The following is a 12,247-nucleotide window of genomic DNA, read 5'->3' as shown; positions in this document are numbered from 1 at the left end:
CATAGAGAACGGACCATAGCATCATTTGCTGACAACCGATTCAGCCAAGTAGAACAGGGAGCGGCTTGTATAAAACAGTAGTGTGTGTTTGATTCAATAAATCAAAAAAAACTGGTGATTTAGTATATTACAAACCTAATATTTTAAATAAATATTTTTAAGATTCAGATTTTGTATATTTAGTGGGATAAAAGTAATAATTTCATAATATATGAATTTATTTAATTAGTTTGAAGAGATAATATTTTCTTATGGCAACATCTGAATTCCAATAGTGGAATAATTGTACCATGGAGAATAATGGCGACTGCAAAAGAAGTCTTCCAAAATTAAGAGAAATATTTACCCGACAGCGGCAGGATTCAGATGTAAGAGAGCATTTGAAATGTGCTACTGACAAATATGTTCATATTGTTGCAGGGTGTATTAGTTATATAGAATTTCATGTCTCCTTTTCGCAGTAGAAATGTCGTGTTTGACAATATTGACTGTAGGCTTGCCATTCATGGGGAAGGTTCAAATGTCAAATGAAAATGAGGGGAATGAACAAGATTGTGCAGTGGTCATGAATTTCTGACTGTATTCTGTATAAATTTGGCAACTTATTTTAGGTTATTGGTTATATGAGCAGGCAGCTAGGGTAGGGTTAAAGCTGTAGCGTTTGTATAACCTGGCATCCCAAAGGAAACTAGCCTACCCACTAGGGTAAAACACCGCTAGACGGACACTGTACCATTGCGTGGTCACTTTCCCAAAAAATAACTTTAGCACTTCCAGTATCCTGAATTAGACGCCAGTCATAACCCAACCAGCATGGAAAAAACAGATTGAGACATCTACTTTCCTCTCAAAGTAGGGGAAACAACTGAGTCGACTAGCTGAGCCAGTCTTGCCTGCTTCTTGATCCACCCTCCAAATAAGTACTTTAATACGTCCTGACACCAGAGATGGGTACCAGTCACGATTCATCAGTGGTGGGAGCAACACCTCGAGACCTCTATTCTTTTGAATTAAGTATTTTCTTTTCTCCAAAATTAGAAAATTAAGGTCCATATTTTAAGATTAAACAGAGGTTAATGAAAGTTTAGCCATGCGCAGTGCAAACGTACCTCCATGACGCTTTTGAAATTTTTACTTAAAACACCAAATAGGGGGTAACTGCAGAGGGTCCATCATCATCGCGTGGATCAGCCTTATTCACTCAATAGTTAATTGGGGAAACAAGAATACAATTACATCTTTAAGCATACCATTCAAAAGATTTAAGTATTGTCAAGTTAATGTGATATATGAAAGTGCCATACGAACTAAAAGAAGCATGTGAGGTCTTTGTAAAATATGTTTTCAAGGCAGTTTTGAGATACAATATGGCAGCACCTGCGTGAGGTTGCCGTTCATAAGCGCAGCAAAGCCACCATCTTTCCCAGCCTTCCCAGCACTCATTTGAAACAATGTTAGCGTACATATGTAAAGTTAATTGATCTTACTTAAGATTGCAGTTGTAATCACCACTAAAACATTTTGTTGCCTATATTAGTGAAAATATGAAACTTTTTATTCCCGGGGTCATGGTTTGAACTGAAATTCATTTATACCTTGTAATCGGTGGTTTTATCCTTACTACCATCACAACCGAAACTCCACGTGCTTATTTGATTGTAATTATACACATTTTGGTCTTAATTCACTCCAAATTGCACTTGAACTACATTGCAGTTCCTGGTTCCTATGCACTCACTCCACAAACATAGTTACAGGCAGCACGCGAGTACATGGTTCATTATGTAGACAGGCAGCACGCGCGTACATGGTTCTTATGTGGAAAGCTTTATTCCCTTAATTGTTTACTTTACTCATTAGTTATTTAGTTTAACTTTACTTTGTTACTTCAAAATCTTTATTTAATTCATGTCTATTATCCCTTTTTTGCAACCAAATTAACCCCGAAAAATTAAAGATATTTCTAAAATAGATACGACCAGATGGCAAAATGACTCATTGTTGCCAATCTAGTGGAGCTTCACACTTACGCCGGCGCATTTACAAATTGTTTCCATGAATTCTAGTTGTCATAGTAATGTAATAATGATAAAATTGCTCTAATATGTATATATACTACAAATAGATACACTAATTTCACTTATTTCCCTGGTTTTGTGTAAGTCTTATACCCAGTTTGGAGGGTAAACACATGCCAATTGGCAACACTGATAAACAACAGAAGAGCGTGAAGAACACTGTAGGTACCGTTCACAGCAAAACTGTTGATATTTGAGTTACTTTTTCAATAATGAATATTTTCAAATTACAATAATCATGAGTATGTAAAAAATGTATGCAATTCATGACCTTATACTGCCGTTTAACTATTTATTTAAATATCTAGTGCACGCTTCTTCTTCTTCTACCTAAAAATCGTAGTTTCCTTGGAAAAGTCGTGGTTGGAAGTCATTGTTTACGATTTTTGTGAAGAAAGTGCCCCAGCGTCTATGGGTACAAGTGGTGTGCGGATTTAGCACATGGAATAGAAAGTTTATTTACACAAGTGACTCCGCAAACATTGAGATGGCGTCAATCTTCTATATTGTTAGTGTTATAAGTAAAAATTTTGAAAGCGACATGGAGGTAAGTGTGATTGCGTATGGCTAGACTTTCATTAACCTCTGTTAATTTTAAAATATGACCTTAATTTCTAACTTTGGAGAAAATACTCTCTTTGAAAGGATAGTAGACGTCTTGAGCTCTTGCTCTCACCACCAACAACTCGTGACTGGTGCATATCTCCGGTGTCAGGACATGTTTAAGTACTTTTTCGGAGGGTGCTTCACACGTGGTGGAAACTGGATCGGTCTAGTCCCAGTCGGTTGTTCCTCCCTACGTAGAAAGATTTACGCCATCTTTATGCTTACGGAGTCATTGTGTCAATAAACTTTCCATTCCATGTGCTAAATCCGAACACCACTCGTCCCCTTAGACGCTGGGACACTTTCTTTACAACAATCGTAAACAATGACACCATCCGCTTCGGATCCAAGGAAACTCGTGATTTTTCGGGAGGAAAGAAGAAGAAGAGTGCGCAGGATAATTTTGAATAAATAGTTAAACATCAGTGTAAGGTTATGAATTACATAAATTTATTATGTATTCATGATAATTAATTTGAAAATATTCATTGTTGAAAAAGTAACTAGATTCCTGACTCAAATATCAACAGTTTTGCAGTGAACAGTACCTAGGGCGTTGTTTGCGCTCTCCTATTGTTTATCAGTGTTGCCAATTGGTATGTGTTTACCCTTCAAACTGGGTATAAGACTTACACAAAACCGGGGAAATAAGTGAAATTAGCATATCTATTTGTATTATAAATACATATTAGAGCAATTTTATCATTATTGCATTACTATGACAACAGTTTGTAAATGCATTGGCATATTTGTGAAGCTCCACTAAATTGGCAACAATGAAATTTTGCCGTTGTCTGCTTTGCGATGACAATACTAGAAATATTGGATTGTATTTAATTTAGAAATACAGTGGAACCTCTACATACGAAAGTCCCTACATACGAAAAATTCAGGTTACGAAAGCAAAGATGAAGATTTTTTTGCTTCTGCTTATGAAAATGATTCAGGTTGCGAAAGGGTAAAGTCTGAGATTCGCCCAGGCCACCGACAACAATTTTAAAACTGGCGCGCCGCCAATTCAGTAGACTCGCCACCATCCTCCAATTCTCCCATTGGTTCCTGATGCTAGTCACCGCTATAAGATCCTGTTCTCCTATTGGTCAGCATCTGTCCCATCATGCCTCTATGTAAATGGGATCCTTGACCATTTTTTGCTGCAGCGTTATCGTAAACACCTGGAAATCATTTGTTCACATATTTTGTTTGTTAACGTAAATTCGTGTTAGTAATTTCACTTTCGTTGTATGTACTGTAAATTACGTTATCATGTTGTGTGTTTTCTGCCATTTTTTAATGTGTTTCGTAAAATTAAGTGTTCATGTTTTCTGCCAGTTTGTCCCTCACCCCCACTGCTGCGCCACTTTCGGACATCCACCTCCCACTCGAAAGGTAAGGTTCCACAATTTACTACATACGTACGTACATGTACACAGTATTTCTTGTACCCTGTTCACTAATACACTTTATTTGCAGGTACAGTAATGTTTAGGTTAAGTATTGAATGGTCCAAATTGTTGTATTTCATTGTTTATTGGTCAATTTAGCTGTATTATAAAATTTCCTGTGGTGTTTTTGTAGGGCTTGGAACGAATTAGGCAATTTACATGTAAAACGTAGTTCTAGATACAAAAAAAATCAGGTTACAAAGGCCGCTTTGGAACGGATTAATTTCGTAGACGAGGCACTACTGTATCTGTAATTTTTCGGGGTTAATTTGGTTGCAAAAAAGAGATATACTAGACATGAATTAAAATAAACACTTTGAAGTAACATAAAGTAAAGTTAAACTAAATACATAATGAGTAAAGTAAACAATTAAGGGAATAAAACTTTACACCTCATAAACAGTGTAGTCGTGTGCTTCCCGCAACTGTGTGTGTGGAGTGAGCGCTTAGGAACCAGGAACCGCAACATAGTTTCAAGTGCAATTTATAGTGAATTAAGACCAAAATGTGTATAATTACAATCAAATAAGCACTGTGGAGTTTCAATTGTGATGGCAGTAAGGATAAAACTGCCAATAACAGGGTAAAAATGAATTTCAGTTCAAACCATGACCCAAGGAATAAGAAGTTTCTATCTTTCACTAATATAGGCAACAAAATGTTGTTTTATTGTGCTGATTATAACTGCAATCTTGAATAAGATCAATAAACGTTACATATATACGCTAATGTTGTTCAAATGAGCGCTGGGAAGAACTTGAGGACCACGGAGGTTACGAAAGGGATCGGAGCCCGGACGACGCATATTGGATTTCAAAACTGCCTTGAAAACATATATTACGAAGACCTCACATGCTTATTTTAGTTCGTATGGTGCTTTCATATATCACATTATGTTGATGAAACTTCAATCTTTTGAATGGTATTCTTAAAGATGTAATTGTATTCTTGTTTCACCAATTAAATATCGAGTGAATAAGGCTGATCCACCTGAGTACAATGGATCCACTGCGGTGTTTCCCCCATGTGTTTATCCTCCAAACTGTGTATAAGACTTACACAAAACCGGAGAAATAAGTGAAATTAGAATATCATATTTGTAGTATATATACATATTAAGCAATTTTATCATTATTGCATTACTATGACTAGAATTCATGGAAACAGTTTGTAAATGCATCAGCGTATGTGTAAAACTCCATTAAATTGGCAAAGATGAAATTCTGCCATTCTTAGCAAGCAAGCATTAAAGGTTACATTTATTTCAGGCATAAGTACAATTATTGAAAATAAAAAAGTTAAAAAAAGTAATGTAGACTTGAATCAATGAAAAGTGCAATAAAAAAGTATAAAATTTTTGCCGTAAACAATTCACTAACTTGTTGCCTGCTCGCCAGTGCTTTTGGTAGCCATATGTAAGTACAGGGTGTCCATAAAGTCCCAATACCATTACAAGTATTTGTTGCTCAGAAACCATATAACAGAGTAATGCAGTTTTTTGTAGAGTGTTCTACATTCAGTTTACATTCAGGGAGCACTTCCATTTTTCTACAAAAAACTACTTTACTCTGTCATATGGTTTCTGAGCAATAAATACTTGTAATGGTATACTGAGGCTTTTTGAACACCTGTACATTAAGACAAAAATTGTTTGTGCCATGGCTTTGCTGTCAACACTCTCAACATATTTCAAGTGCAATTTGGAGTGAATTAAGACCAAAACATGTATAATTACAATCAAATAAGCACTGTGAAGTTTCAGTTGTGATGGCAGTAAGGATAAAACCACCGATTACAAGGTAAAAATGAATTTCGGTTCAAACCATGACCCCAGGAATAAGAAGTCTCATACTCTCACTAATATAGGCAACAAAATGTTGTTTTATTGTGCTGATTACAACTGCAATCTTGAGTAAGATCAATAAATGTTGCATATATACAATAATATTGTTCAAATGAGCACTGGGAAGGACGTGGGATTGATGCCGGTTACTAAAGGGACCGGATGCGTAAGATGCCATATTGGATTTAAAAACTGCCTTGAAAACATAATTGTTCCAACATTTTATAAAAACCATCGGTCCTTTACAAAAGGAGTTATTACCAGCGCCAGCTGGACCGGTCGCAAGATTTAATGACAAGGTAGTTTGGCAGTAACTGCTTGTTCGATGGTCGGGAGTCCCGCCTGACTGGATGTAAACATTCCACTTTGCTTTCAACCGCCGTCGGGTGCAGACGTGTGTTGACCTCTCTGCCTGCTTCTGTCATGAGGTCGCCCATGCGCTTTCCAGCTTTCAGCCTGATTCTTTGTGTATCTGTGTGTGAAACTGTAAGTTTTTCTTTTGTTTTTGTTTGTGGTATTGCAAAGGAAGAACCATGCAATCCCACGATTTGGAAAAATTGCGCTGTTTTGGACTGTCAACTCCCCCTCAGGTGTTTACTTGAATTCTTGCTCCTCTGGGAAAATGGCTCCATCTGATGGAGATCAATGTGTCGTTCTATCTAGATGACTGGCTTTTGAGAACCAGGTCAAGTTGTCAGTCTGCGGAGGACTTAGAGAAAACATTATGCCTAATTCAACGGTTAGGCATCCTTATAAATCACAAGAAATCACAAATGACACCAACTCGGTGGATTCCCTTTTACGGTTGATTCTCGACTCTAGCTTATCGAGTTTTTCTCTCTATGAAGAGAATAGAGTCGTGCTTGAAAACAGTTCTAGAGTTCGTAGATCTTACATTTGTTCCGATACGTAATACAAACCCTCGGTCCTTTAACAATAGGAAGGTAACTAGCGGCAGCTGGGACGGTCGTAAGCTTCGAACAAGGGGAGAACGGTAGTTTAACTGCTTGTCCGAATCGTGCGCGCCGCCCGCTGCGCCCGAGAGGTGAAGAAATCACTTTTGCTTTCGGCCGCGGGTGTGAAGACGTGTTTCGCACGCTCTCTTGCCGCGCTTCATCGTCGTATGCTTTGTTTTATATTGTGTTTTTTTACTAATGGTTTTGGTTTTTTGACTTGAAAATGAAACTGTAAGTACACTGTTTTCATTTTCATTACTTAATTATGAATCAACATGGACTATCGCCGTAGTTACGGCGATTTCCGCTCTTTTCATGAATTGAACCCTTGAATTATGTCTCCGGTGCCGAGGGCGGGCGCACTCGCGCCGAGTCATGTATTTTGGGCGAAAGTGTGTAATTGAAAGATGTAAGTACACTTTTTCATTATATTTTTGCCCTGTGCGTTCGTTGCCGAGAGCTTGATTGCGCTCGGCAAGATCCTACTCTTATTTTGTATGAATAGAATGCAATGAAAGTGGATTCGCAATGCAGTTTTCTTTTCATTTTCATTTATTAATTGCATCAAATTTAATTTTGGATCAATTTCCACTCTTACCCGGGAATAATTAATCCTTACGATTTATTGCTGTGAAACTGAAAATAGCAAGTGCAGTATTGTTCATTTTCATATATATTTATGATAGCATCATATTATTATGGATCAAGTTTCCGCTCTTACCGGGAATTGATTTTTCCCTCTTTAAGTTCTATGAAGTGGAATCGCAAGTGCAGTATTCTGTTTCATTTTCATATTACTTTTCACTGCTGTGCGGGGTAGGGAAGCGAAGTCTGCCAGGAAGTCTCGGAAAGCTCTCCCGCGACTCCCTTGGTATCCGATTCTTCGTCTTCTTTCCTGCCCCCCCTCCCCCCGCTCAGCTTCCTCGTATTTGTTTTTGGGGTCTTCCTTCCGTTCGGGTGGGGCATGTCTCCCCCCCCGTGCGCGAGAGAACCCTCTTACTAATCTGTCTGTGCTACCGCAGGTGCTACATCCGTGGGAGACGACCTTGGACAGTATGGACCACTGCGGCTGCAGGGCGTGCCTAGCATCCACGATCTGCTGCAGAGTCTAGCGAGGTCTGGGGCGGTGACCTTGGAGTGGTCTCCACTACAACCTTTCTTCACGGCCGCTTATGCTGCTTCCCCCCGCTGGTCTACACTCCCCATGCTGTGTCGGTGACGCCGTCTGCCGCTTCTAGGGTCCGGTCGCCGCCGTACCGAGGAGGGGTATGCCGCCGCCGCCTGTGTTTTCTTCGTGTTGCCTGCCCAGACTTCCGCTGTTCCAGCAGCTCGCCCCTGGACCGACCGCCAGTACCACGCTGGCTGCCGATGATTCTACGAGGCGATGGCTGGGCCTGCCGTACCTGTCGCTGATGTGGGTTCCCGCTACTGGCTTGGCTGTCCTTCTTCTGTTTACGCTGCCGCTGTTCCTGCCGCTCCTGAGCTGGTTGCTGTTCCTGTCGCTCCTGGTTCCTGCGCCTGTCCATGCTGGTCCTGCCCATGGTGTGTCTTCCCCAGTCCCAGGTCCTTCCGGACAGGTGCAGTCGGGCCGTGTTGCTTCGGCAATAGGCCCGACTCTGGCCTGGATGGAGACCTGACGACTGTCCTGCGTGAGCTGACGAAGAAGAGGAAGGTGTCATCTTCGTCTTCGTCTGTTGCTGCCTCTTCCCCTTCGACTTCTAAGGCCCATAGCCGAAGAAGAGAAGGCTGCCTCCCCCAACCCCCCCCTAAGAAGTCTCCTTCGGGAACTTCTAAGGGGGCCCGTCCCACCGAGGTGGGACGGGGGGTCCTTCTGCTGGTCCTCCTGCCTCCTTCGGAGCGGGGCCCGTCTCCCCTTCCGTAAGGAAGAGATAGACCGGGGACCAGAGGAGTATCGGTTAGCTCTGGTACTTCCTCGCCTGGTGCTAGCGGCGATGCCGCTACGCCAGGTTCCGGCTCGGTCTCATCGTTCGCGGGAGATCCCGAGTGTACGCTCTCCCTCGGGAGACCGTGCAGCCAAAGTTTCGGCGCCAAAGTTCGCTCGGCGCCAAGACCACGGCACGGAGCAGAAGGCTGGCGAGCAACCGCTCAGGTGACTCTCGCCAGGCCCAGCGGCCGCTCTCGCAGCGACCAGCTGGTAACCGGGTTTTGTTATTCCCCCTAAGAAGACTCCTTCGGGAACTTCGAAGGGCTCGTCACATTCCGGTGTGACGGGGGGTTCTTCTGCTGGTCCTCCTGTTCCTTCGGGAACGGGGCCCGTCTCCCCTTCTGAGAAGAAGAAGAAGACGGGGACCAAGGGTGTGCTGGCTACCGCTGGTACACCCTAGCCTGGTCTTGGCAGCTCTGCTGCTAAGCCAGGTACCGGCTCGGTTTCTCGTCCGCGAGAAGTTCCGAGTGTACGATCTCCTTCGGGTGACCGTGCAGCCAAAGTTAAGACGCCTGAGTTCGCTCAGCGTCATGACCGAGGCACGGAGCAGAAGACTGTCGAGAGCCGCTCAGGTGACTCTCGCCAGGCCAGCGGCCGCTCTCGCAGCGACCAGCCGGTACCTCGGGTGGACGTGACGGTCTCTGACCGGCCACGGGTGGAGGCTGGGAAGAGTCCCCCAGGTCCCCTCGACCGACGGTACAGCCTCGGCTGGTACCAGCGGTTTTGACCGTGCCGCGAGGACGCTCACCGGTCTCACGGCGAAAGCGAGCTCTGCAGGTCACCTGACCGCCGCTCCCACAGGGACCGGGCGGATACGGTGACCAGCAGCAGCTCGTCTGACGCACGGGACCGGGGTCGACGTGCTCAGTCGAGCCGCTCGCCACAGGTGAGGCGGCACACCGGCCAGGCCTGCAGATCGATCCCCACCGCGGGTTGGTGATCGCTGCAGCCCCCCACGTACGCTGGTCCTGCCAGCGAGCGGGGGGGGGCGACGTCAGGTCTGATCCTCCTACCTACCTTCAACTTCCTAGGCTACAGGGAAAAGAGCGAGAGTAGCTAGGAGGATCGTGTAGAGGTGCGACGCTCACGATCCGGTCACGACGCCGCACGTGCACCAGGTATGGTCTTAGGGGGGGGGGACAACCAGGACGTCAAGCGCAAGTGGATTGGAGGCGCCGTCAGGGGTCGGAGAGTGGTAGCGTTCCAGTTCTGTCTCTCCGATTACCTTCAACTTCCTCGGGCTACACCGGGAAGAGCGAGGTAGCTAGGAGTGATCGTGAGAGGTGCGCCGCTCACGATCCCGTCACGACGCCGCACGTGCCACGTATGGTCTTAGGGACCAACCAGGACGTACGCGCAAGTGATTGGAGGCGACCGTCAGGGGGAGAGTGGGTAGCGTCAGTTCTGTCTCTCCGATACCTTCAACTTCCTCGGCGTACGCCAGGAAGAGCGAGGTATATAGGAGTGATCGTGAGAGATGCGCCGCTCACGATCCCGTCACGACGCCGCACGTGCCAGGTTGGTCTTAGGACCAACCAGGACGTACGCGCAAGTGATTGGAGGCAACCGTCAGGGATCTGTTGCTGGTCCTTCTTCTGAAGGAGGAGGGTCCTGGGAGCTGCTCTTGTTGGAGGGACTGGACGGTCCTACTCCTCAAGACGCTGTAACTTCCGAGATTCAGAGTAACTTTACCCAGGTTATTGCACTGATTCGTCAGCACAACGACCGAGGGGGGGAAGGATCGCCGCTCCCACCAGCAGAGCCCAGTCTCTGCTCGAGTCGTTTTGGGGCCCGAGAGGGAACCCAAACCGACGGTGGTATGCCACCGCGATCGGAGCTTGCGATTCTGTCTTGAACCAGAGTCTCTCGTCTCCGGACAAGAAGGCTCTCTCAGTTTCTGGCCGGTCGATCAAGCTACTTCCACCTCCTCTACTGCGACAGCGGCGTTTCTACGTGTCTTCGGACACCGTATTTAATACTCCTTCGGTCCTCCTGAGAGGTTTCGACCTCGACGAGGACTGGAATGAGTCGGAGGACGGTATCGGCTCTCCTGTCAGGTGTCGATCAGCCCCACCCAGACGACGTTCACAGTGGCGGCAGACCCTTACCTACAGTGAGAGTTCGTAACCCTCCTCGGGAAAACGTTTTTCTCCTGACGATACGTTTTCCCAGACTCTGAGAGGCCATCGCCGCAAGGCGATGGGCTGCTCCTACTCTTCTCCAACTGCTAGTTCCCACTGGGAAGGCGAGCGAGTATCCAATTCCTCCCCCATTCCCTCTCTCCTTACGGCTACGAGGGAAAGGGGAAGGATCCTACAGAGATTTCTCTGTAGGATCCCACGTTGGGGGACTGCGCTACCGGGGAGACCTTCGGTCCTACCTGACGTAAGCCCCGGTCGTTGAGGAGGGATCCTGCCCCATTCTCGATTTCTACGGAATCGAGAGGACCACCAGCAGCCGATATCGTTTGACGATTCATTCGGTGGGGGTTTCGCAGACGCTTAGAATTCTACGGAATTTCTAGCGCATTCAGAGTGTTAGAGTTTCTTACGATCTCCAAACACTTAGGCGAGACCCACGTCCAAAGTGAGCGAGACGAGAATAACGATATGTTACACGATAATCGGGAACCTCGCCTATGCTCGAATTCCTGGAATTTCTAGCATTAGGAAGAAGACTGCTGCTGAAAGAAGACTATCTCACAGTAGGCGACCAACCTGGAATAGAGAAGAACGGACGGGAATATCCAGTTTGGCTTTGAACTATCGTCTTAGTATTCTGTTCACCATTGAAGCTTTCCTTCGAGGAAGACTTCTCCTTCACTCTCTTTAATAGAGAACGAAGGTGGTCGATCTCCAATCCTTATTTTGTTTTCTTGAAGGAAAGAATTTAGGATGGAGATCGTTGTTCAGAATCCTACAAATATACTACGTATATTAACCTCGCGACATGATTCTGCTTAGCAGTTGAAGGGTCCGAGGGGTAGGCGCATATCCTGGTTATTTTACGGATTGCGACTTAGACGAAAAGTATTCTAATTGAACTGCAACCCGGGTTGCCTGCAACCTCCCAGGAGTTTCCAGTTTCAATTTTATATACTTATGGTGTTGTCACAACAACACCATTTAAGCTTTTATATTTACCGAAATTCGTTTCGCTTAAATATAATTGCTCGAGCATATCTTTTTATGCTCGGTGGTTCTAGCCGAACGCATTCCTTCGTGGAAAGGATTACTTGGCAACTCAGGATGACGAGTCAGCGACAGCTACTGCGTATTGAATTGCCCGAGGCATTTCAGTATCAGCTGCCGCTGTGAGATAGACGGTTGGTTATGTCTTTCTCACCTGTTTTGATTGAATAACAACCGTATCTC

The 12,247-nt window shown here is 44.7% G+C and overlaps 1 protein-coding gene across 1 annotated transcript in view; it reads left to right on the top strand.

Moving 5' to 3' along the window:
- Window positions 1–282: 282 nt before the first annotated feature.
- LOC135216038 (striatin-interacting protein 1 homolog) overlaps window positions 283–12,247 on the top strand; it is a 313,064-nt gene continuing 301,099 nt past the window's right edge. Inside the window, 1 exon segment of the mRNA XM_064250984.1 lies at window positions 283–368. Within this exon segment, the coding sequence (XP_064107054.1) occupies window positions 291–368 (78 nt within the window). The 5' untranslated portion in view covers window positions 283–290.

Source organism: Macrobrachium nipponense, chromosome 6, assembly GCF_015104395.2.
Source record: "Macrobrachium nipponense isolate FS-2020 chromosome 6, ASM1510439v2, whole genome shotgun sequence".
NCBI lineage: Eukaryota > Metazoa > Arthropoda > Malacostraca > Decapoda > Palaemonidae > Macrobrachium > Macrobrachium nipponense.
Note: the sequence above shows the minus strand (reverse complement) of the source record. Positions and strands in the feature narration are given on the sequence as shown.